Source organism: Anopheles merus, chromosome 3L (assembly GCF_017562075.2).
Source record: "Anopheles merus strain MAF chromosome 3L, AmerM5.1, whole genome shotgun sequence".
Lineage (NCBI taxonomy): Eukaryota > Metazoa > Arthropoda > Insecta > Diptera > Culicidae > Anopheles > Anopheles merus.
In genome coordinates this window covers 37796468-37821019 of record NC_054085.1, presented here as the reverse complement: position 1 = coordinate 37821019, position 24552 = coordinate 37796468, and the positions used below count along the sequence as shown (strand labels likewise).

Below are 24552 nucleotides of genomic sequence, written 5' to 3'. Positions count from 1 at the left end.
TCTCAGACCAAATGCTCGTTGCATCAGACACAATTAATTGTCGGAAGGAACTGGAACGCGTCTCAAGTATCAGATAAATAGACGAGTACTTACTGTTCTTGAGTTGAGATTCCAGAGAATTTCCTTTTCATAACAGTAGAAATAGTGAACAAGCTTTGCAATTGTTTTGCAACTACGATGTTTTATTTTGCACATAGTCGCATACAAGCATTAAAAATCCTTGGCACATAACGTTAGTAAAGTTATAGATAGTAAAGCAATGGGATGACTACATAACTCAAGATTACTTTTAACGTTTTCGACGCTATCGTTTTCTTGGTTTGTCAAATTCATCCATTTCGATAATTATTTCGATAACATTCATACATGTTTAATTAGGGATAGTATATGTATTTCCGTATAAAAGAGGAAAATGAAACGAGTGTAAAAATGTATCAATTCTTCATCCTTGGATTAAACTTCAGGTACATGCCATTTTCCGGTTTCAGTGGGGAGAATCCTTTTGCTAGCTTAACTGGAACTGAGGTACGCTCGGAGCGTTTAAGCTCATAGTTCAACAGTATATGATACACGATGGCCTTCACCTCCATCAGAGCGAAGCGCGACGCTATGCAGTTGCGTGGTCCTATCCCAAAGGGAAGATATGCTCCGAGCGGAATTTTATGCTTATTCTCATCGTTGAAGCGTTCTGGATCGAAGCGATCTGGATCTGGATAAAAGCGAGGATCATAATGCAAACCAGCAATCGGGATAAACACGGTAGCACCCTTCGGTATAACAATGTCTGGATCACCAGGAATAGTGTAGTCTTGGTTGCACATTCGATCGGTACCGGGTGATGGTGACCACTTGCGTAGCGTTTCCGATACAACCATATCGAGATACCGCATGCCCTGCAGAGCATCGTAGGTGAGCGCTTTGCCATCCAGTGTCTCGCTAACTTGTTGGATCTCCTCGTACAGACGCTGCTGGATTTCCGGTGCTAGCGTCACTTCGTACAGCACAAATGTCATCGATGTTGCGATTGTGTCGAAGCCAGCAAGGAAGAACAGCAGACACTGAGCTATCATTTCATTCTCGCTGAGCTTCACCATATCCTCCGGAAGAATCTTCTGCTCATTGGACTCCTTTGCTGTTGCAAAACCATCCGTTTCCTCCGATTCTTGCGGTTGATATCGTAGCTGACCCTTGCGAGCTTGTATGAGCAGATGGATCAAATCGGGTCGCACAATGCCATGCTCTTCTCGCTCTTGAACAGACTGCCTAAACATTTCGGTGAAGAACTGTACGTGTGTGCTATCGAATATGTCCATCTGCAGTCGTGCCATTAGCTTGGGAAACACTTGATATCCCATGATCTTGAGCGCCACCTTAAGTCGGCTGAAGTTGGACAAATCTTTGCCATAGCGAAAGAATACATTATCTTTGTCCCGGAATGAGTTGACGTGCACACCAAACGCGCAAGACGCTATCACATCGTTTGTGAAGCGGATGAACAGATCTTTCACTTCACATTCACGCCCGGTTGGGTGTGCAAGGGCCTGTACCATGTTGTCGCTGCACTCCAAGATCATGGCGAACATCTGGCGCATCTTGCTGCCGGTAAACGTGGGACTAAGTGTGGTCCTCACATTACGCCACCGTTGACCAGTAAGATTAAAAAGTATTTTCGAGAACATGGCAGTAGAGTTGGAAGAGTTATCTGCCTTCATTATTGGTCGATGGTTGATAAAGTGATCGAAATCCTTCACCGTGATCTGCTTGATCAGCTCCGGATCGCGAACGACAAACATCGGCGTAAACATCTCGAACATACCATACATTCTGGAAAAAAACAAGAAGATAAATAAAAAGATATAGTGCTGAAATATACTACGCATAATATACTACACATACTCACTTTGCATTCGGGAATCGTTCGTAGTTTGAGCGAACAAATTCGCTGAATGAAATTTGTTTCAGTAAAAACTGGCGACTGCTACCGAAAAGAGGTTCCACTGGCAGGCAGGGTATGGGGTATTTCTTGAAGAAATCGTTGTTGTGTGTGAGGTAAACGTATAGTGCCACCAGCACCGATACGATTCCAATCACGTACACTAAGTTTATCTCCATTTTGAATCACTTTGAAGAAGATCACTCCAGGACTTCTGTTTTGATCACATTGGCTATGCTGGAGCTGAGTCCCAAAAGCTTTTGGAAAGAAGAAATTAATCATGTGATTGATCATTTTATCAGAATTTTAATGCTAAGGTTAATAATTTAGCATTTAGTTGCTTTGCTCAAAGTCATACATATAATAATATAACAATAATGTATGCAATATTCCAAGAAAGTAATACTTCCATTTTATTTGTAATATCGTCCTTAATACAGAAAGTTTCACATAATTGTGCAGATTCGTTTTGTGTTTTACCTTTCACCTAATAGCATTCATTTTATTTTAAATTGTGCCGTGATATGCAACAAAGCCAAACTAACTTTATGCTACCTGCCGTGGACTCAGCTGGAGATATATGCCCTTTTCTGCGCTAGTAGAGGCGAAACCTTTCGCGAGCTTCAAAGGTACCGGTGTACGTTCGGAGCGCTTAAACTCATAATTCCGTAGCAATTGATACACGATGGCCTTCACCTCCATGAGAGCAAATCGGGAAGCAATACAATTACGTGGTCCCAACCCAAAAGGCAGATATGCTCCCAGTGGTATCTTATGCTTATTCTCATCGTTGAAGCGTTCTGGATCGAAGCGGGTTGGATCGGGGTAGATGGCCGGATCATAATGCAAACCGGTAATGGGGATGGACACGATGCATCCTTTTGGTATAATAATGTCAACATTCGGAGTCACATCAGTCACCTTGTAGTCTTGGTTGCACAGTCGATCAGTAGCAGGTTGTGATGGCCACTTTCGCAGCGTTTCGGATACAACCATGTCCAGATAACGCATACTTTGCAAAGCATCATATGTGATTGACTTTCCATCTAGTGATTCTGACACTTGTTGAATCTCCTCGTACAAACGCTGCTGGATTTCGGGATCTAGAGCTACCTCATACAGAAGAAAGGTCATGACAGATGCGATTATATCAAAGCCAGCTAGGAAGAATATCAGGCACTGAGCTACCATTTCATTCTCGCTGAGCTTTACCATATCTTCTGGGACGACCTTCTCATCATTGGATTCCTTCGCCGTTGCAAAACCTTCCACTTCCTCGTGGTCTGTTGGTTGATATCGCAGCTTACCCTTATTAGCTTGCATCAGCAGATGGATCATGTCCGGACGAACAATGCCATGCTGCTCCCGTTCCTGTACCGACTGTCTGAACAGGTCTATGAAAAATTGTACATGTTCGCGATCAAAAATATCAATCTCTAGCCATGCCATCAGCTTCGGGACCAGTTGGTACCCCATAATTTTGAGAAATACTTTTAGCCGGCCAAAATTCGTGATGTCCTTGCCGTAACGATAGAACACGTTTTCCTTGTCTTGGAACGAGTTGATGCGCACTCCAAAAGCACAGGACGCTATCACATCGTTCGTGAAACGTATGAAGAGATTCTTCACTTCAAATTCCTGTCCGGTGAAGGTTGCAAGTTCTTTTATCATATTCTCGCTGCACTCCACGATCATGGTGAACATCTGACGCATCTTGCTGCCCGTGAATGCAGGACTGAGTGTGTTCCGTACGTTACGCCACCGCTGACCGTTGAGGTTGAATAGTACCTTCGTGAACATTATAGACGAATTGCTGGAACTTGATCCATCTCCCGGTAGTATCGCACGATGGTTGACAAAGTGATCGAAATCCTTCACCGTGATCTGCTTGATCAGCTCCGGATCGCGTACGACAAACATAGGCGTTATCATCTCGAACAAACCGAAAATTCTGCAACGAATAACGAAATGTTTCGAACCTGGACATATGCTTCGAACTGACAACAACATCATACTCACTTAGCATTCGGGAACCGTTCGTAGTTTGAGCGAACAAAGTCATGCAACGAAATTTGCTTAAGTAATAATTTACGATGGCTACCAAACAGAGGTTCCACCTGCATGCATGGTATAGGGAAACTCTTGAAGAAGTTGTTATTGCGCGTCAGGTACACGTATAGCGCCACCAGTAGCGATACGATTCCAATCACGTACGCTAAATTTATTTCCATTTTGAACATCTTTGGATAAGATTTTTCCACAATTCGTTTAATGTCTTTGTAAGCACTAATTATGAAAGATTTCCATCAAAACTGAAAGAGAAGATGAGTTTTATTATCATCAAATGACGAGTACTTCAATACTTTAGCACACAAATAGTTAACAATGTAAACGTCATGTCGGATAATACTTTTACTGTATTGCCCATTACTTTTCAATATTACATTAATTTCAAGTATAATAACGTTTGGTGAGTAAAAAGAGACATGAGATTCAATATATTTCAGTCATTTGTGAACTCAACATTTGTAAAATCATGTGCGAACTTTAATTAGTCCTCCGTGGACTTAGCTGCAGATATATTCCCTTTTCTGACCTTAACGGTGTGAACCCTTTTGCCAGCTGTACCGGTACTGGTGTGCGATCTGTGCGCTTAAACTCATAATGCAGCAGCAAATGATACACAATGGCCTTCACTTCCATCAGCGCAAACCGGGAAGCGATGCAATTGCGTGGTCCTATCCCAAAGGGAAGATATGCTCCGAGCGGAATTTTATGCTTATTCTCATCGTTGAAGCGTTCTGGATCGAAACGGTCTGGATCGGGATAAAAGTGTGGATCATGGTGCAGACCAGCAATAGGAATGTTCACGGTAACTCCTTTGGGTATTATGATCTCTACATTATCACGCTCATCAGTTATCCTAAAGTCCTGGTTGCACAGTCGATCGGTAGATGGAGCTGGGGGCCACTTTCGCAGTGTCTCCGATACAACCATGTCCAGATAACGCATACCTTGCAGAGCATCGTAGGTGAGCGATCCTCCGCCCAGCGACTCTGACACTTGTTGAATCTCCTCGTACAGACGCTGCTGGATTGCGGGTGCTAGCGTTACCTCGTACACAATGAACGACATCAATGTAGCAATTGTATCGAATCCAGCCAGAAAGAATATCAGACACTGAGCTACCATTTCACTTTCACTAAGCTTCACCATGTTCTCTGGGATGATCTTCTCTTCGTTCGATTCCCGTACCGTTGCAAATCCTTCCACTTCCACACGATCTGTTGGTTGATAGCGCAGCTTACCCTTGCCCGCTTGCGTGAGCAGATGGATCATGTCCGGACGAACGAGACCATGCTGCTCCCGTTCCCGAACCGACTGTCTAAACAGCTCTGTGAAGAATTGTATATGCTTCCGATCGAAAATGTCAATCTCCAGCCGTGCCATGAGCTTCGGGAACATCTGGTATCCCATCATCTTAAGAAATACCTTTAGTCGACCAAAGTCCGTGAGATCCTTTCCATAGCGAAAGAAAACGTTTTCCTTGTCTCGGAACGAGTTGATGCGCACACCAAAAGCACAGGATGCAATGATATCGTTTGTAAACCGTACGAAAAGATCCTTCACTTCACATTCCTGCCCGTTGGCGGTTGCTAGTGCCTGTACCATGTTCTCACTGCACTCCACGATCATGGCAAACATCTGGCGCATCTTGCTGCCGGTGAATGTGGGGCTGAGCGTGGTCCTAACGTTACGCCATCGCTGGTCGTTAAGGTTGAACAGTACTTTCGTGAACATAACGGACGAGTTGGGCATTGAACTATCTGCTTTTATCAATGGGCGATGGTTGATAAAGTGATCGAAATCCTTCACTGTGATCTGCTTGATCAGCTCGGGATCACGAATGACAAACATCGGCGTTAACACCTCAAACATTCCAAATATTCTGAAAAAATTAACGCTTTGTTAGGAAAACAACAACAGAAGAGTGGCGAGCGCGTTACTCACTTTGCGCCTGGGAATCGATCGTAGTTAGAGCGGACAAAATCATTGAATGACATCTGCTTGAGCACTAACTGACGACAGCTACCGAAAAGTGGTTCCACTGGCAGGCAGGGTATGGGGTATTTCTTGAAGAAATCGTTGTTGTACGTCAGGTAGATGTACAGCGCCACCAATAGGGATACAATTCCGCCGACGTATAGTAAATAAAACTCCATTTTGAAGAAGATTCCTGTGTCGAATGATAGCTACTTCAAATGCTTTGTTGATGAATGTAGGACGATCACCAAAATTCGTACGCTGTAGTCAACGCGTTCTGTCAGACTAGCGCCACACACTCACTCTCCAGGCACTCAATTTGATGATGACTATTAATTGAATCATTTCCTATGACCTTCTGGGATGAGTGAGATGAGTCCGCACATACATACAACCGCATCTACCGGCTACCGTCAATGGTTGCAAATTAAACGCAAAATGAATAATTAAACCATCTCCGGGCGAGCGCGCGCACACGGCTCGCCTCAATCGTTGAGAATGGTTCTCGCGCGTAACGCCTTGTTGGTTAATAACGCCATATCTTATCGTACGCCGATGACTACACACAGTTCAGGGAGTTCAATCAATTACTGCTACCGATAGGCGTACACACCTCAAATTTCCCTTTCCACGTACACATACACTTCCCACGCCTGGTTGTCATTAATAACCCGCACAGAGAGACGCTTCGCTCGACAGACTCTAAACTTCTTCAAAGTCATCCAACGACAATCAAGCTGTGACGATGTGTGTCTGTCTGAGCAGTTGATTTAGTTTACTGTGTGACTCGACATTTAACAAGACAATTTGACAGTGGAAGATAATGTATTGTTGGATATCGTCCCTTTTTTAACAGAAACCTAAGATAAGCTTAGGTCCTATTTCCTGAACTGAAGGCAAAACCTCGCCGAGAGGGCATCCTACTATCGACCAGTTTAAATGAGGTTGAAGCGATAAAAACGCCTGATAAGCTTATCCCCTGTGAAGGCTTTGCGGTTTATTTTTAAATATTCAATGCCCTGGGTCAACCAGACTGTGGAATAAAGCACAAGCGAAACTTGAAATTCCTTCCCAACATAAAAGAACAGCTGATAATGTGCTTCTTGTGATAACGTAGTTTATTGGTAACGCTTTTTCGCTCGTACACTGGCCGCTTTTTTCGTCCCCTATTTGGCAACCTCACGGGGCTTGAACCGAATCCAGATACCTTTTTCGGCGGCCAGCACAACCGGACTGTTCTTCAGCCGCAGCGGCACCTGCGTTTGTTCGCACCGCTCGAACGTGAAGCTTTTCAGCAGATAGTAAATGATGGACTTAACCTCCATCAACGCAAAGTGTGATCCGATACAGTTGCGCGGTCCTACGCCAAACGGCAGATACGCTCCCGGGTTGATTTTGTGCCGGTTTTCCTCGCTGAACCGCTCCGGGTCGAAGCGCTTCGGATCGGGGAAGTACTTCGGGTCGGAATGTAGGCCCGCTACCGGTACCATCACCGTGACTCCCTTTTCGATCTTGAACCGCAGCCCCTCGCCATCGTCGAACGTGTAGTCCCGGTTGCAGTACCGATCGACCATCGGGGCCGGCGGCCACAGACGCAGCGACTCCGACACGACCATGTCCATGTAGCGCATACCCTGGACCGCATCGTACGTCAGCGGTTTCCCGTCGAGCCGCTGGTCGATCTCGGCGATCTCTTCGTACAGCCGCTCCTGCACCTCCCGGTTGCGCATCAGCTCGTACATCAGGAAGCCGAGCGCGGTCGAAACCGTATCGAACCCGGCCAGGAAGAACAGGAAACACTGCGCCACCAGCTCCTTCTCGGTCCATTCGCGCGTGATGGCCTTCTTGCCGACGGCCGACTCGTGCACCGTCGCAAACCCGGCATCCTTCACGTCCGGCTCGTCCTCCCGGTGGCTCAGCGCACCCCGCTTCACCTGCATCAGTATGTTGATCATGTCGTTCCGCACGATGCCCTTCTCCTCGCGCACCTTCATGTTGTCCAGTATCATCGCGTGAAAGTGCCGGCACATCTCCTTGTCCATCAGCTCAATGTCGAGCTTCAGCATGACGCGGGGCATCATCATGAACAGCATGAAGCGAATCGACGGCCAGAACGAGCTGAAATCCAGCAGCTTCTTGCCGCGGGTGTAGAAATCGTTCTCCCGGTCGGCGAACGAGTTCACCCGTATGCCGAACGCGATCGACGCGATCACATCGTTCGCGAACCGCGAAAAGATGTCCTTCATCTCGTGCGCCTGCTTCGACTCGTCCTCCCGCGCCTCCTTCAGCAGATGCTCCACCATGCCCTGGCAGCTGTCCGACATCAGCTCGAACATCTGGCGCATCTTGCTGCCGGTAAAGGCGGGGCTGAGCGTTGCGCGCATATCGCGCCACTTTTGGCCCCGCAGCATGAACAGCGAGTTGAGGAACATGTTGTCCGAGTGGCCGATGTCGCTCTCGTTCGGCAGGAATGGGGTGTGGTCGGTGAAGTAGTCAAAGTCCTTGACGCCGATCTGCTTCACACAGTCCGGATCGCGCAGCAGCACGTTCGGTGTGAGCAGATCGTACGCACCGATCACTCTTGTTTTGGCGTAAAATAGGGGTAAACGATCGTGTATTAGCCCAAGCTCGGAGCTTCTTTTTCTCGATTTTTCTCCTTCTCTTTTTGTCCCTCAAAGATCACTTACTTTGCATCCGGATGGCTGTAGTACAGTGCCTCGATGTGCTGGATCATGTTCCGGCGCCGCAGCATCATCGGAGCGGAACTACCGAGCAGGAAGGTGGGCTTTAGATGGGGGTACGGTTTGTCCAGGAAGTAGCGGTACCGGTTCCGCACGTAGTAGTACAGCAGGGCCAGAATCGTGGCAATCGCTGCCACCGTCACCATGTCGAGCGCCATCGTGCTGCCGACTCTTCACCTAAAACTGAAACTCTGATGCCGGTGCCGGTGCGAGTGAAAACGCTTTATGAATGCGATTGTGAGTGCTCTCCGAAACCCGGGTCAGCTTGTCTGCGTCGTTCCGGGACGCTAACGGGGGGGGGGCAAGATAAGATTAGAACACACTCCATTACACACTTGTAAACCCAACACCAACCACCCGAGTGTATCTCTCTATACTGCCGAGCACGCCATCTGTATTTGTTTACAGCGGGGGTAGATACTTGTAGCAAAGAATCGTACTCTAGTGCCACTGGTAGTACTTCACTTCCGCCTAATCACGTTTACTATACGCGGTTGTAGTAATTACATATGCGAGAAAGCGGCACATTAGCTTTACACACACACACACAACACCAACCCATAATGCGACGTACAAACATGAATCTCCAAACAAAGGTCGATTGGACGCGCACTTCGCACCAAACCGATGATCTCATTGATGGATAAACATAGCGGGAAGCAAAGCGAATGCAAATACAATTTACAGCAGGAAGAATGCCCAATACACACAATACGACCCTACGACTTCAGCACATTACAGCTTGGAGAGCAACATATGTTACACTTTTAGACACGTTCTACTTACTTGTATTATTAGAAGGAATTTTGGAATTGGCACTGCCGGCCAATGATGGATGGTTGCTTGGTTGAAGAATGTCAAGACTTTGCGTCCGTTCGGCCGGACGCGTTGTCCAGAACTGACGGCGTCCAGTTGTCGCCGACACGCATTATGCCATCGTTATTAATGTGGGGAGCCTGTAGCGTTAGACGCGCGTACTCACACACACACACACGCACACCGGTTTGTATTGATGTGACCTTCAAACTGGGTGTGCTACCCACCCCCCCCCCCCCCCCCACATACTAGATGCGGTGTACCAGGAGGTAATGGGAGCAGCAGTGTATTTTTGGGGTGGTTTTCGATGTGGTGATGTGGTTGATACACACTGACTCAGCATATTTTGCTTCTTTTTTTTTTGGGGAGGTTGTAGTGGTTGACGGATTGTGTTTCAACGAGCATAATCTAATAACTGCGAGAGAGATAGAGGGCTGGGGCGATGGGACGTGGAAGTGCCAAAAAACGTTCTCTGGTTACAAACGTATTCTTCTATCATTCCTCCTACACTAGAGATCAAATTTGGAGGGTCAAACAGTGGGGATTTTTTTTGTTCGGACAAGCTCTATTAAGAGAGGCAACGGATCTGAACGGGTCTTGATTGGACGATTATATTTTGCACTGTGCCTCGCGTATTACAAATGACTAAAGCTAGAGATATTAAAATACATGCAACAACCGGTCGCACATCCCCTCAACTCAACTGCTTCTCGACTGGAACTCCAACCAGATGCCCTGCTCGGTGGCAAACTGAGTGGACGATTTTTTCAACTTGAGCGGAATCTGCGTTTTAGCGCAGGGTATGAGACGGAAATTGAGCAGCAGATAGTACAGCGCTGCCTTTGCCTCCATCAGTGCGAACCGGGAACCAATGCAATTGCGTGGACCAGCACCGAACGGTAGGTACGTACCCGGTTGGATGTTGTTGCGATTGGCCGCACTGAACCGTTCGGGATCGAAACGCTCCGGCTCGGGGAAGTACTTCGGGTCGAAATGAATGCCCACGACCGGTATGAAGACCAGCGTTCCCTTCTCGATGGTAAACCGTGTGCCCTGCCCATCGTCGTACTGATAGTTCCGGACGCACTCGCGATTCAGCACCGTTGCGATGGGCCACCGTCGGAGCGTTTCCGACACGACCATATCCAGGTACGGCAGCGATTGCAGCTGTTCGTACGTGAGCGTTTTCCCCTCCTCCAGCGACTGTTCCGCATCGCGCACCTCCTCGTACAGTCGGGCCTGTATGTCCTCGTTCACCGCTAGCTCGTACAGCGCAAACGATATCGTCCAGGAGATGGTTTCGAACCCGGCGAAGAAGAAAATGAACGCCTGCGCAATCAGCTCCGTGTCCGTCCAGACGCGATCGTGCGCACGTCGCCCGACGTGCGACTCCTCCACGGTCGCAAACCCTTCCCCGGTTTCACTGTCCGTCCTTGGTTCCTCTGCCTGCTGGTGCTTCAAACTGCCCTTCTTCGCCTGCATCAACAGCTCGATCATGTCCGGCCGGAAGATGCCCTTCTCCTGGCGCGTCCGCATCGTCTCCAGTATGGTGCTGCGGAAGAACTGATCCTCCTCCGGCGTGAGGAAATCGATGTTGAACCGCGTCATCAACTTAGGCGCGAACGTGTAGCCGATCATCTTCAGCGCCTTCACCAGCGACTCCTGGTTCGTGACCGACCGTGCCATGGTGATGAACACGTTGGTAGGATCGCGGAACGAGTCCACCTTGATGCCGAACGCGGCCGTACCGATCACATCGTTCGCGAACCGCGTCATGACATCCTTCATCTCCAGCTGATAGCCGGTGCCACCGGCCGCCCGGGCCTTCTTATCTTCCTCCCGGAAGTGTTCCACCATCGATTTGCCACAGTCAGCGATCAGGGCGAACATGAGCCGCATCTTGCTGCCGGTAAATGCCGGGCTGAGGGTGGCCCTCATATCGCGCCACTTTTGTCCCCGCAGCGATACGAGCGAGTTGCCGAGCAGCAGATGGTTGCTGTTGTTGTCCTCCGTCTGCTCCATGCCCGTGGTCATGTGGTCCACGAAGTAGTCAAAGTCCTTTACCGTGATCTGCTTCACCAGCTCGGGATCGCGCACGATGTACACCGGTTGGCGCATGTTAAACGTGCCATGAATTCTGCAAACATTGGGGAACAGAGTGCGTGAAAAAGATGATGAAACGTCCGCACACATGTGATGATGGTGTCCGACCACTCACTTACCTTGCATTCGGGAACGCGTCGTACAGATTTTTGAAGTGTTCGAACAGTGTCACTTTTTTCATCAGAATCGGTCCCGCATTGCCGAACGGGAAGGACGGTTTCATGAACGGGATGGGTTTGTCGGCGAAATAAAAGTAGTTCTTCGTAACGTACCGGTAAACTGCCACACACAGGCCAACCAGTAGGGCCAGCGTTACTAAGCTGATCTCCATAGTGACGCGAACGGTGATGACTCACGCACACACGTATACTGCCAGTAGCGTTTCTCTATGACTGCTCCGTCGGCTCGTTCGCTGCGTACTGAATGAATGCCGAACAGCGCGGCCTGTACCGTTTTTATTCAATCCGCGTCGTCTGCGCGCGTTCACTCACACTAACCCGGCAGCGTCACTTGAACAAAAGATTAAAGGCAGTGCTCCCGGCAGAAAGGGGGGGAGGTGAAACGGGAAAGGCTATACCGCAATCAACTACGCTGCTGTACTGTGGAAGATAGGGGAACCTTCATTGTGGTTGTGTTCGTTACATTTCGTGCTGGTTGTTTTCTAACGTTTTTTTAATCTATTTTCTTTTTTTGTTTGTTTCTCCCACAGAGCACGAAGCAGCATCGACCGGCAATTCGCTACCCCGGCACGGTCCATCATGGGACGAAAGCGCTTCACCTCATCACCATCGCAGCTGGCATCGGAATTCGATGCGCAAGAAGCATCTGATCGAACTGCCCGAACAGGACACCGTGGCCGCGGCCCCATCCAGCACAGCCAGCCAGGAATCGCTGCTCGAGGCTAACGAACTCAGCTCGATTAGCACGCTGCCGGTGGACGAAGTACCTGCCACACTTGACCCTATTGGTGCGTCCCTAGTGGTTGCGCTACCTCCCTCGCCGGTGCCGTTTGTAGAGCGAACCGAACGGGAGCAGATCGTAGCTTCCGCGCCACCTGCCTCCCTGTCCTCCTCTCCCCAACCACCGCAACTGCTCGAAACCGATCTGGACGGGATCCTGGTGCAGGAGCGGCCAAGACAAGCCGGCCGCCGGGCACAGTCACAGCCCCGCATCGGTTCGATTACGGTTGTGCGGGATGCGGCCACGAACGAGCTCATCATACGCACCAACAGTGTGCCGGGACAGCCACCGACGGCACCACCGGCCGAGGAGCTGGCCCAATTGCACCATGAAATTCATCACCCGCAGCAGAACCGTCAGCACCACCACGGTCGATACGTGGCCGAGTCGGAGGAGGGCAGCTCGATGGGCAGCTCGCGCAATCCGAGTCCGGTGTCGCTGCTATCTACGACAACTACCTGTAGCTCGATAGCATCGGCCGCTGATAACGCGAACGACAGGTACTGCCCTTGTCCACACTTCAACCACACAACATTGCCATTCCAAAAAAGGCAATGGTCGGCAATGAATCATTTCGCTCAAATTTGGCTATCTATACTTCCTCAATGGACTGGAGGAAAAGGGGATGAAAAAAGAGGGGAGCGAGAGTGGGGAAGAGTGGCAAACAAAAATCTGTTTGCTCTCACTCAGGATGACTTTGCGCAACGTCCACCATGTGTTGTTGTCGGTGGGAGGTGTGTGAATTCGGCAGATTCTGAAAGAGCATATTGGGAATTAGCATATGCGTCACTCTCGATGTGGGTCAATACAAGCTTGCGAAATAGTTCATACCACTTCCAAAAATAATTCCGACAAAACAAAGTCCGGAAAACTGATTTATGAAGCTTTATTCTTACATGTATTAATGAATCTACAACGAGACATTTTGGCCTGTGCATTGCACTTCATTACTTCAGTTTGATTCGATTTTGTAATAGTCTATATCAGAATGGGTTTTGCTGTGTATCTTGTCTCGTTTCACTGTTAATTAAGTGTGAATTTGGGACTATCGGGCTTATCTCGTCCGAAGATCACATGTACTCGTGGGATGTGTAAAGTAAATGTTGGTGCATTATATCTTGGGATTCTTAAATATTCCAGGGTTCATGAATACTTAAAAGATTAAGACACTTTAGACATTCACAATCCCTTGGATTGATAATCTTTGGATATATTATTCGAATCGAACCCATCACTGAAAGATTCTTGAAGCACAATACTAGTCCTTACCCTTGAGCCATAGGTACGGAGGATTCATTTTATTCCCTGCACTGTAGAGCCGTGGTGTGCGATGTCCGTTACCGTGGCAACCACTTTCAACAAACTTCCTACAACGGCAGCACAGCCACACTGGGAGTTTTGCTGCTGCACCTGGGGAGGAGCATATTGATATTTTCCCAGCCATGCAATGCACGTAGGCCGTGACGACGTGGCATAGAGTGCACGGCACACGTTCTCTAGGTTCGTTCTCGGGCAGCAGACTTGACCTAGTCCTTGACATTGGTGTTGGGTCGCTGGAGGAGTACCAGAGCAGCAGCCGAAACCAAGAAGTTGCCAAGATGTTTTACAACAGTGGTGCAAAAGATGCCGTATTTTCGCTCTCCTTTTCCGATGTGTAACCCGACTGATAGATGTGATGGTGCTATTATTGAACCGACTAACTTCTCCCTTTTTCTTGTTCTTCATAGGACTCGCCGAACGTTGGAACAACCGGTCGATGGGTCAACTGAGGCTGGGTCTGCTCCATTCTCACGCGGTGTTGATGTGCGAGATGAAAATGCCTCTATCGGCAGCAGTGCGCAGCCAATCCGCTCCTCATCCAACGGCCGAAGACAGCGCAACTCCTCGGAAGTGCAACGGCGCAGCGCCTCCACCACGACTCAGGCCGCCGAACCGGCCACTGCCTCAACCGCACCGACTGCCGGCGGCGGCAACAACAACGAAAACGACGAGTCCGACACGGAAGCAAGCCCACAGCGGAGCAGCAGCCGGCGCAGTGACGGCCGACCGAAGGCACGCTGGCCACACGCCATCTCGCGCTCGTTAGCCACCACCTTCTGCACCCTGGGGCTGTTTAACATCTCACGCTTTGCCGTGTTTAGCGTCCACTTCGGTGCCAATTTTGTGGTGCAGTTTCTAATCTTCTCGCTCCTGTTCGGCATCCCGATGCTGTGGCTGCAGATGGTGCTGGGTGCGCGCATCCGAGGCGGCCCTGTTACGATGTGGCGCATCAGCCCGATCTGCAAGGGCATCGGGATAGCGCTGCTGCTTGCCCAGACCCTCATTGCGCTGTACTCGGCCATTTCGCTTGCCTGGGTGCTGGTGTACTTTCGGGATGCGTTCATCATGCGCAACGAGAAGTACCGCTGGCAGGAACCGTTCGAGGCGTACCACAGTGGACGGGACAATCAATCCTACCGGCTGCCGGATACGGTGACGGACTACTTCAACGGCGTCGTACTGCAGCGCTACTATCTCGCCCATCAGGCAGTGTCCAGCTCCCTGCCGACCGGATACGGTGGGCGCAATCTACCACCCGTCTCACAGTCGACTTCTCGTGCCAGCGGCATCGGAGCGATACGCTTTCAGCTCGCGTTCAATCTGGCCATCATCTGGACGTTCGTGTTTGTGGCACTGTGCCGCGGCATTCGCTCACTGGGAAAGATCACCATCGGCGTGTTTGTTGGCGCGTTTGCGGCACTTACCGCCGTTTGCGCCAAGTTTCTCACGTTCATCGACTACGACAGCGTGCAGAACATCTTCCCGGCCACGGATTGGCAGGACTTCTTTCTGAACTCACGCAGCTGGACCAGCGCGGCGCAGGAAACGTTCCTAACGTGGGGCCTGCTCGGGGTGTCGATCTACGCACTGAACTGTCGCAGCAATCGGAAGGGAAGCTGCAATGTGCGGACCCGCCGGGAGCTGCGGCGTGATGCGTTTCTGGTCGCGTTCATTACGCTCACCGTGCTGATACTAGCCGCCGTCCTTGGCAGTGCTTGTGTGCAGATTCTCAACAGTCGCGGATACTACTACTTGCCTGGGTCTTATGGTAATGTAGAACTATTTTTGCCTCTCTTAAACTTCAATCTTATGATGTTTTTTTTTTTTTGTTTCTCGCTCTCCAGAAAACCTAGGCACAAACGTGTTCCTGCGGCCGGCTAATCAACCACTACCGCCACAACACGCAACCATGCCCAATCGGTGGCTGCTTCGCTACTCGACCGTGGTAGGCGAAAGCTTCAAGCGATCGTACGCCGATCCGAGCCGTGAGTCAGGCTACCAGGCACTGCGGCTTGTGACCGAGCTGCTGCCAGCCGCTCTTGCCGCCGCCACACCGGAACACATTGCCCCGATCTGGGGCATGATCGGGTATCTAGCGCTCGTACTGTTCGGGCTGGGACAGCTGTGCGTGATGTGGAAACCGATCGCCGGTGCTATCGGTGACGCACCGTCCTCCATCCTGCTGAGCTGCGTCACGGGCCTACTGCTCGGGATGCCCCTGGCAACGGAAGGCGGCATCCATATTGTGCACTATCTCGACACGATCCTCGGTGCTGCCTGGTGGCTACTGCTGCTCTGGATCGGTCACATTCTGGCACTGTTTCTCGTGCGCGGTCGTCCTTTCACAAGTGAGTCGTCCCCTCTCACTTGCCTCTTCCGAGCAAACTAACATCTCTCCTCCCTCGCCCAACAGGTGACATTCTAGTCAACGATCTGCAGATGCTGCAATCGTTTTCGGCCTTCGTGGCGTTCGCGTGGAACTTCCTCATCCCGATCGGGCTCATCTTTCTGTGCATCCTCCAGTACCGGCTGTCGAACAGTGCGGCCCTCTTCAACTGGTCCTCCGCATCGACGGTGGCGGCCGCCGCATCGACATCGGCCACGGGCGCCAGCAACTACTGGCCGCTGTGGGCTCGCCAGGTCGGTGGGTTCGTGCAGGTCAGCTTTCTCCTTCTGGTGCCGGTCGTCATGGTGATCCAAATCTATCGCTACCTTTGCCGCGGTCCGCCCGACATATTGGACGTAAGTTTGGGCGGGAATGGGATGCGAACATCAGCCTAAACCCCGTTTTCTTTTGCAGCGTGTGGATTTGCTGCTCCGACCAGCGATAGATGGCGACACCGGCAACTCGCTCCGTATGATGCAGACGCGCCGGGCGGCTGTATCGTCGCGGCTGCAACGCACGCGCAACGGTGGCGCTGCTGGCGGCCGGGACAGCTCCGAACCGACCATCACCATCTCGATGGATTCCCGCTCGGTGCGGGATGCGGATGACGCTCCGCCGAAGTACACGCCGCCGCCCTCCTACACCACAGCGACCGGGGCGCGCATTGCCAAGCTGCTGCGCAACAGCATACGCCGCAGTGTGCGCCGTCTGATGGGCGAAACGAGCGGCAGTGCACCGTCCGTACGGCAACGCACCGCCCTACCGCAAACGGCCCCCGACAGTCTCGGGGCGAACCCGTCCACGGGTGATGAACTGCCCCCGCCCGACTACTGTTCCGCTTTGCAGCAATTCGGTGGTCCGTGCGGCATGCCAATGGTAGGGCTCGAGCTAACGAACCACACTCCGTCGGCGGTGGCACCGCGCATCCTCTACAACTCGGCCACACTGGGCAGTGGCCGCCGGTACCGTTCGCTCAATGCAGCGGGCGAACCGACAGCAGCACAGCCAACATCATCACACCCGCCAAGCTTTACCGCGTCCGACGTGCGGCAGGTTCTGCGCCCAGGCACGACCACCACCGTTGCACCAACGTCCGCGAACGGCGGCGCAGGCTTCACGCAAACACTGCGCAACACGCTGCTGCGCCGTGGCCACTCGATGGAGAATCTGGTGCTGGCGGCGGCCCCGCTCGGCGACTCGAGCATCATCACACTGCACGGGGAGGACGATGACGACGAGCACCACGGATACGGCGGTGGCAATAACGGATCGACGGGACGGGATTCGGTGATATAGAAGCAGAAACACCTTTTCGAGAAGAGGGGGGGGGGGGCTCAAAATAGTAATCACAAACTAACGTGTAGGCACCTGTTTAAGAGGCGAGATTATAGATTACTTAGCATCTTGTAGATGGTAGTTATAGTAAGCTCAACGAAAACGATTTCGGAACGATAATTCCCATATTCCGCACTGCTGCTGCTGCTAGCTGCAATCTTTGATTCTAGGAGTATCGGCTTGCTCTAGGGTACAACCACTTCGTTTGTACACGACACGACGCTGTGAGGAATTTTTCTCTTTAATAAAAACAAATCGTTTATTTATTGATTCCATTTAAATGTAAGCTTTTACAGGGCTTGTTCTATGTTTATAACAATAATGGAAGAAATTAGAGAACCATTTGCTCGTAGCACTGAGGGTGATCCGTCGACAGCAAAAAGAGACAACTAACGTAAATCCTAAAGCTTCTAGGATATTAATACGATTACTTAACGCTTACAGCATGTGACATTACATCCCACACAAAGGCATACAATCGAAACTGGACATTCCAGAACATCCTGAGATGCTGCATGACATTAGGACGCGACACAAAGCACAAATATTAAAACCAGCCGCGCTAAGTTAGCTTAACATGCTGCACCCCCAATCCCAATACTAGTAACAGCTTCCCTTCCCAACTCAGTCAGCATAAGGCAATAACGTTGGGAGGTTGCTTTCCTGCAATCCTCCTCAAATGTCTCTCATTCTCTCTCTCCCTCTCTACCCCCCCCCCCCCCCCCCGCCCTATTACATAATCTTGCTGAGAGCAATCTTGGCGGCGGCACGCTTAGCGTCGTCCTTGTTTTTGCCGAAACCGTACACCGTCTGGCGCTGGGAGCGGTGCGTGTACGACAGCTTCACATACACCACCTCCTCCTCCACGAACGGGGCACTAAAGTGGGGGCTCGCCTCCGGATGCTCGTACAGCTGGCGCACCACCTGGATCGGTGTTTTGCGCGTAAAGTCCGCAATCTCGTCGCGCAACAGCCGGAAGCACACCTCCCAGGTGGCGGCCAGATCGTTCCCACTGTCCAGATAGATCGCCCCGATCAGCGCCTCGAGCACGTCGCCCAGCACCTTCGGCACGTCCACGTACTCCGCCATCGGTGTGTCGGACTCCTCGGTCAGCAGGCGCACCCAGTTGCTGCCCTGGTTCCGGTGGCACCGGTGCACCGCCACAAACTTCCCGATCGCATCCGTCAGCATGGGCGACTGGGAGAGGATGTGGCGGTGCAGCTCGTTGCGCACGAGCACGCTCGCCAGATTGACGTTGTTCACCAGCGCCGAGCGCAGATCGGTCAGCTGGCCGGGCGACATCGACGGGTTGCGCTCGTAGATGTACATCGACACGAGAAAGTCCAGCACGGCGTCGCCGAGAAACTCGAGCTGCTGGTAGGAGCCGGTCAGGCTGTTGGACATGTACGACGTGTGCGTGAACGCTTGCAGCAGGTAGGTGCGGTTGCGGAACCGGTACCCGAGCGTCGCCTCGATCCGCTCCGGATTGCACAGCAGCTGGTCGACCTTGTGCCGCACCGGGAAGTAGTCGCCGATCGGGAAGGTGGTCGTGCGCAGCAGCATCGGCACGTCCGCACCCTTCGGGATGATGCCCAGGTGGGAGAGGAAGCGGAACGACCGCTCGTACCCGACCGTCTTGACGCACACGCCGAGCAGGGCTTCGGTCACGTCCGCCACCACCTTGTCCCGGATCTGCACCTGCTGCAGCACGGTGTGCAGGGTCGACTGGGACGGTGCGGGCGCCTGCTCGATCAGCGGCAGGAACTTGTCCACCGTTGCCTGCGCTACCACGCCCGACTGTATCTCCTCCTCGGTGAGCTTCAGGTTGTAGAGCAGCGCGGGCGACTCGTTCGCGTCGACCATCGCCCGCCGGACGGCGCCCGGTACGGTGGACAGCGGTGGCACCCAGTCGTTCTTCGGATCGAACGGATGCGCCTTAATCTTGCCCGGCAGCCCGTACCCCATCGCACAGTACAGCAGGTTGCGGTTGCTCACCATCCGGCCCTTGCACGTGGTCAGGTAGCCCTCGTGCCAGCTGGTATGGCGGAACAGGATGTACACCGAGACGGCAAACTTGAGGAACGCGTCGCCGAGCACCTCGAACCGCTCGAGATTGAACACGTCGGCGGACGATTTGGTGGTGAGCGCTTGCAGCAGGTCCGACTGCTGCAGTGCCACGTTCGCCGTGTTGTCCATCGTCAGCCGGAGCATCGCAATCTGCGCGACCGGCCCGTGCCCGTCCTCGAGCGCGGGCAAAGCTTTCACGGGCGATGCCTGCGCCTCGTCCTTATTCATGTTCATCTTCGCCAGCATACGGTCGATGTTGGTCTCCGTCACCGACCGGTTCACGTCGGTCACGATCGTTACCGCCTGCTGCTCGTACTTCTTCACGAAACTCGCGTAGTAGTCGATGTCGATCTTGCTCACCGTGTCCCAGTTGCGCTCCAAATCCTTCGGCTGCTCGTTTTCCTCCCACGGGTACTGGACCCGATCGGCCAGCGAGATCGAGTCGCTGTGGATTTGGTTCAGCACCTGCAGCAGCTGCTTTCCGCTGGGCTGCTTCGCATCCACCGCCGGACGGCATGCCACCTGCGTAGAGCGTGCGCCCTCCTCATCGCTATCCTTTTCCTCCTCATCCTCATCCTCATCCTCCTCGTCGTCGTCGTCTTCCCCGCCGTACAGTGCAGTCGACTTTTGATGCTCGATCGAGAGCACCCGGTCGATGATAACGTCCTCGACCCGCTCGCAATGCTCGCTGCCTACCTGCGCGTTCCGGGCCAAATCCACCCGTATGCCCTCCGCCAGCAGCAGATAGTGCACGCGGTGCAGCGCGCTCGGCAGCAGCGTCGCCTTCAGCCAGTAGTCGGCCGGAAACTCGAAGTTGTGCACCAGCTCCGGTATCAGTATCTCCTGGAACTCCCAGTAGCGCGAGCGGGTCGATGCCCCGCCGTCCGCTTCGGCGCCCGGGTGCAGCCGGTTCAGGCTGGTCGTAATGCCCTTCACCTCGATCAAGAACTGGTCCTCGTGCCGCACCACCACCTGGTGGTGTTCCTGCGTAAAGTACTGCTCGTACGAGCCGTACTTGGCGTTCGGGAAGGGGCTGGTCGGGCGCAGATCGTCCCGCACGCGCACCACCACGTAGTTCTGGTCCGGATCGTTCTTGTACCACGGGTGGACGACGCGCAGCAGATACTGCTCCGCCTCGAACCGCAGGTGCTGCCGGGCGCGGGTGCTCGTTTCCGCCGCCGGCCGCAGGTACGGGAACTTGCCCACCAGCTCCCAGTCGATCGACTGCGAGCGCAGCATCGGCACGATCAGAAAGCCGTTCTCCTCCGGCAGCGCGTCCAGCACGGTGAACGGTTTCCACACCTTGAGCAGATCACGGAACAGCAGCAGATGGAAGCGCTTCAGCCGCTGCAGCTCGCCCGAGTCGGGCGCCAGCGTAATGCACACCGGTTCCGGCACGATCTCGACCCCGATCGCACCGAGCGTCACGAACAGCTTCATACGCGCCAGCCGCGGGAGCCGTTTGCGCGTCAGGATGCCGAAATTGTTCGCGCTGCTGTACAGCTCCTGAAAGATGCGCACGTTTTCCAGATGCGTGTTGGCGTCGAAGTGGGCGCGCATGCGAACGATGTACACGTAGCACTGCTCGCCGTCCGCTTGCGGGGTGCAGCCGACCGTTTCCTCCGGATAGACGATCTTGTGCCCGCGCACGTACTTCATCGTTCCTGCCTGTTTGGGATTCGGTTCTGTTTTTTTGTTTTCAAAAATAAACGAAAATTGTTTCAATGCAAGGCTTTTGTCCATCAGCACCATCCACCCCCGACTTACCATCCGACATCTTGCGCCAATGCTTGAAGTACTGTTCGCTCAACTCTTCCACCTTATCCTTGGTCGCGATCGGCAACAGATACATGTTCAGCTCGCCCATCTCAAACAGCCGCTTGCAGGCGTTGAACGCGGCCGACTGCTTGGCCAGCTTCAGGTTCTTCATCGTCTGCCCGTGGATCACTTCGCGGACCGTCGACTGCAGCGGCAGCTTCACCGTCACGATGATCTCCGTCGGTGAGCGGTCAATGCGCTCCCAGGTGACGTTGCTGCCGGTGAACAGATCGCGCGGCATGCTCATGCAGTACCGGTTCAGCAGCTGGATCGCTGACAGTGCGTCCAGCTTCGCCTTGAAAGGTGTGTAGAACGGAGGTATCAGATCGTCCAGCAGCTCCTTCCGCACATCATTCTCCAGCGGCTCGGGCCGGTTGATTGTCTTGCCGACCAGCTCCTGCGTGAACGGGGTAACATGTGCGATCAAAGTAGGCGAGTGGAATCGTCTCGACTTACCTCCTTTAACCGGTTTTCGATGTCGCGGTACAGCTTCATGCGCTTTGCAAACTGCTGCAAATCGGCGGCCGGTGCCATCATCAGATAGGTGCTGGTTTTCATCCGCGCCCGACCCTTCGACTGCATGAACGAGGCGTACGATAACGGTGCGTCGTACATGATGACCATGTTGCACATCTGCAGATCGATGCCCTCCTCCAGCACGTTCGTCGCGCACAGCACGTTGATCTTGCGCTTGCGGAAGTTCTCGATGACCTGTGCGACCGCGCAAACTGCATTAGAACCATGACAGCACGCTAACCCATCACTCACACTTACCCGACGGTCCTCCTTGACTACGAGTATGGCATCGATCGACTCCTCCAGCGCTGCGTTCGCGCCGACAATAAAGTCCGGCTTTACGATGGGTTCGACCAGCTCGTCTTCGTTGTCCCGTTTCGATAGACAGTGGAAGTAGATGCGGATCAGATGATAGAGCACCTTGGCGGTGAAGCGTCGCTTCACAAACACCAGCGCCTGTTTGTTCTGGTCCTCCGCGGTGCGATAGGAATCTTCCAGGTATTTCAGCAGCTTGCGGGCTTGGTCCGACGAGAAGCTCAGTATCTGGTGCGTCCCTCGCAGACCGCTCATGGCCTCGACCAGCTCGTGCCGGATCGATTCGCAGACTGCATTGAAATGAGGAACAAAAGCACTTAACCCTCTACTCTTACCACCAGCCAGCCATTACTTACAGGAAATGGCTGAACGGTACACCTGGCGCGCCTTGTCGCAGGGCGACTGCCGCTTGCTCACTTCCAGCTGCACAATCACCGCCAGTATGGCGAGCGAACCCGCGTACATGCCGTGCTCCTCGAGCTGGTGCTTAAACTCGGTCAGCGCCCGCTTCACCTCCTTCAGCGGCTTGCAAAACGACTTCTGCAGCGTCCGGGCCGACTGTGTCGAGTACTCGGGCAGATACACCTGCAGCAGCCATTCGACGAACGCGTCGATCCGCGGCCACATTTCCTTAACCAGCGGCAGCAGATGGACCGCCGGCTTGCTGTACGTAACGAGCACCTCGTTCGGGTTGGTGGAAAAGCTGGCCACCGTTGCGTAATCGTCGTAGTTGGCCACCGTGGCAATGGTAGAGCTGAACGTGTTTTCCAACCGTTCCAGCTCATCCGGCACCTGGGAGGCCATCTTCAGCTCCTTGAACAGCAGCGTGCCGGACAGGCCCAGCACGCGCGGCCGCTCGCTGGCCGGCGCCGCCACTATTTCCTTCATGATCGCGTGCATCGGATGCTGCCCGACCGCCCGGTGACATTCGTCGAACACGATCAGATTGATGTTGGCCGGCGACATGTAGCCGTGGCGCAGCACGTCCAGCAAGATTTGGGCCGTGCAGATAATTACCTAGGGGGATTTTGTAAAAAAAGGTATGTAAACCTTTCGCTAAGTAATCCACAGGGTTTTCCGCTCCTTTCCAACGTACCTGGCCTTCGCTAAACTCCTCATGCCAGCGGTCGCTCTTCCACGCGTCCACGTTCACCTCGCTCGTGTACAGCCGCACGTTGAAGGGCATGTGTCTGGCGAAGAACTGGGCCTGCTGCTTCGCCAGCGCCACCGTGTTGGCGAGAAAGAAGGTGCGCTTGCCCCCCTCGTGGACCGTGTTCCGCAGCTGGTGGCTGATCTCCTTCATCACCATCAGCGCGATGTACGTTTTGCCGGAGCCGGTCGGGAGGAAGATGATCGTGTTTTTGGCCAGACATATCTCCTTCATCTGCACCTGATAGTTCCGGGGTGCGAAATCCTCCATCGGTTCTTTGTTCTGTTGTTGCTGCCAGCCAGAGAGAAGAAGAGAAGTTTTCACGGTTTAGATAAACAGCACCACACTCCACTAACCACGCCAAATTGCTTATAGCGCAAGGTTTTACTTCGTACTTACTTCTGGCAACATTGTAAGCGGGGTGTGGAGAACAGTTGCATCAGCTATTTATCACTCATCGAATGCGTTCCGCTAGATTCCGCCGGCTTGCTCTGCTCTAAACCTAAACAAACGCAACTCAACAGCTCTGTGACGTCATCAGTTCGGTGTCGGCATCAAAACTTTAATTCGAATGTACAGTTTTTTTTCCGGGAGGATGTAAGTTAAGCAAACGCTTTTTCTTCAAACAATTACTTCTCACGCGTAGTACAACGCTCTTTAAGTAAAGTACACGTAATATTAATGCAAGAACTAGAACACGGACACGGAACGGCACATCCAAATACAAACGAGCAACTGTCAAGCTAATGTGCAAAATTGTTTCAGGGCCGATTGGCTCGAGGAGAATCGGGCGTGTACACACCTATTTTTTTGCACAAAAATGAATTACTCTAGAGTTTATACATTATTATAAAATATCAACGAAACCATTAAATTTGTTTGAAACTGAATAAAAAGCAGTGTGCGGCTATAGCCTAAAATTTGGTTATTTGGGAACGTTTCGGCGATTGCCATCCAGTTTGACATTCAACAACCCGACGTCACACCTCCTGCCATGTACCAACCTGATCCGGCGTCAACTGCTGGGCTGGCGTTACAGTGGCGTTTC

At 52.4% G+C, this 24552-nt stretch overlaps 5 protein-coding genes across 9 annotated transcripts in view; 1 reads left to right on the top strand and 4 right to left on the bottom strand.

Annotated features, from left to right (window-relative positions):
- The window catches only part of LOC121599972, a 29243-nt gene extending 11607 nt beyond the window's left edge, over positions 1 to 17636 (top strand). For all 3 annotated transcript variants that reach the window (XM_041928145.1, XM_041928144.1, XM_041928146.1), the window contains exons 3-7: positions 12347 to 13097; positions 14325 to 15685; positions 15762 to 16265; positions 16331 to 16659; positions 16718 to 17636. In XM_041928145.1, coding sequence (XP_041784079.1) covers positions 12347 to 13097; positions 14325 to 15685; positions 15762 to 16265; positions 16331 to 16659; positions 16718 to 17599 — 3827 coding nt within the window. In that variant the 3' untranslated portion in view covers positions 17600 to 17636. The remainder of the gene's footprint in view (positions 1 to 12346; positions 13098 to 14324; positions 15686 to 15761; positions 16266 to 16330; positions 16660 to 16717) is intronic.
- Positions 162 to 9705, bottom strand: LOC121599979 (probable cytochrome P450 9f2). 3 transcript variants are annotated; one of them, XM_041928156.1, is made up of 3 exons: positions 9505 to 9648; positions 1901 to 2190; positions 162 to 1824 (listed from the first exon to the last, which is right to left on the bottom strand). In XM_041928156.1, exons 2-3 carry the CDS (start codon positions 2110 to 2112, stop codon positions 435 to 437), a joined length of 1602 nt encoding a protein of 533 aa, XP_041784090.1. In that variant the 5' UTR covers positions 2113 to 2190; positions 9505 to 9648; the 3' UTR covers positions 162 to 434. The 3 variants fall into 3 exon arrangements, with proteins under 3 accessions (XP_041784090.1, XP_041784089.1, XP_041784088.1); XM_041928155.1 differs by lacking the exons at positions 162 to 1824; positions 1901 to 2190 and adding exons at positions 2261 to 3884; positions 3953 to 4245 and having other exon boundaries at positions 9505 to 9705; XM_041928154.1 differs by lacking the exons at positions 162 to 1824; positions 1901 to 2190 and adding exons at positions 7075 to 8557; positions 8665 to 9005 and having other exon boundaries at positions 9505 to 9643.
- On the bottom strand, positions 4270 to 6968 carry LOC121599980 (probable cytochrome P450 9f2). Its single transcript, XM_041928157.1, has 2 exons — positions 5945 to 6968; positions 4270 to 5882 (listed from the first exon to the last, which is right to left on the bottom strand). The coding sequence occupies exons 1-2, from the start codon at positions 6154 to 6156 to the stop codon at positions 4481 to 4483; spliced, it is 1614 nt and encodes a 537-aa protein (XP_041784091.1). The 5' UTR covers positions 6157 to 6968; the 3' UTR covers positions 4270 to 4480.
- On the bottom strand, positions 10130 to 12077 carry LOC121599978 (cytochrome P450 9e2-like). The gene is made up of 2 exons (XM_041928153.1): positions 11757 to 12077; positions 10130 to 11671 (listed from the first exon to the last, which is right to left on the bottom strand). Exons 1-2 carry the CDS (start codon positions 11966 to 11968, stop codon positions 10234 to 10236), a joined length of 1650 nt encoding a protein of 549 aa, XP_041784087.1. The 5' UTR covers positions 11969 to 12077; the 3' UTR covers positions 10130 to 10233.
- A 705-nt stretch (positions 17637 to 18341) lies between the features above and the next one.
- On the bottom strand, positions 18342 to 24280 carry LOC121599971 (endoribonuclease Dicer). Its single transcript, XM_041928143.1, has 7 exons — positions 23904 to 24280; positions 23451 to 23795; positions 22711 to 23371; positions 22298 to 22644; positions 21980 to 22234; positions 21473 to 21920; positions 18342 to 21390 (listed from the first exon to the last, which is right to left on the bottom strand). Exons 1-7 carry the CDS (start codon positions 23913 to 23915, stop codon positions 18371 to 18373), a joined length of 5088 nt encoding a protein of 1695 aa, XP_041784077.1. The 5' UTR covers positions 23916 to 24280; the 3' UTR covers positions 18342 to 18370.
- Positions 24281 to 24552: the final 272 nt, after the last annotated feature.

Excerpts from the sequence above, each read along its gene's own strand:
- LOC121599971 (XM_041928143.1), bottom strand. Across the intron at positions 23,372-23,450 it reads AGGAGTTTAGCGAAGGCCAG|GTAATTATCTGCACGGCCCA; the intron begins GTACGTTGGAAA and ends AAATCCCCCTAG. Across the intron at positions 21,391-21,472 it reads TTGGCGCAAGATGTCGGATG|AACCGAATCCCAAACAGGCA; the intron begins GTAAGTCGGGGG and ends ACAAAAAAACAG.
- LOC121599979 (XM_041928155.1), bottom strand. The coding sequence starts at position 4,173 with ATGTTCAAAATGGAAATAAATTTAGCGTACGTGATTGGAATCGTATCG. Across the intron at positions 3,885-3,952 it reads GAACGGTTCCCGAATGCTAA|AATTTTCGGTTTGTTCGAGA; the intron begins GTGAGTATGATG and ends TATTCGTTGCAG.
- LOC121599980 (XM_041928157.1), bottom strand. The coding sequence starts at position 6,156 with ATGGAGTTTTATTTACTATACGTCGGCGGAATTGTATCCCTATTGGTG. Across the intron at positions 5,883-5,944 it reads GATCGATTCCCAGGCGCAAA|AATATTTGGAATGTTTGAGG; the intron begins GTGAGTAACGCG and ends TAATTTTTTCAG.
- LOC121599978 (XM_041928153.1), bottom strand. The coding sequence starts at position 11,968 with ATGGAGATCAGCTTAGTAACGCTGGCCCTACTGGTTGGCCTGTGTGTG. Across the intron at positions 11,672-11,756 it reads GACGCGTTCCCGAATGCAAG|AATTCATGGCACGTTTAACA; the intron begins GTAAGTGAGTGG and ends CAATGTTTGCAG.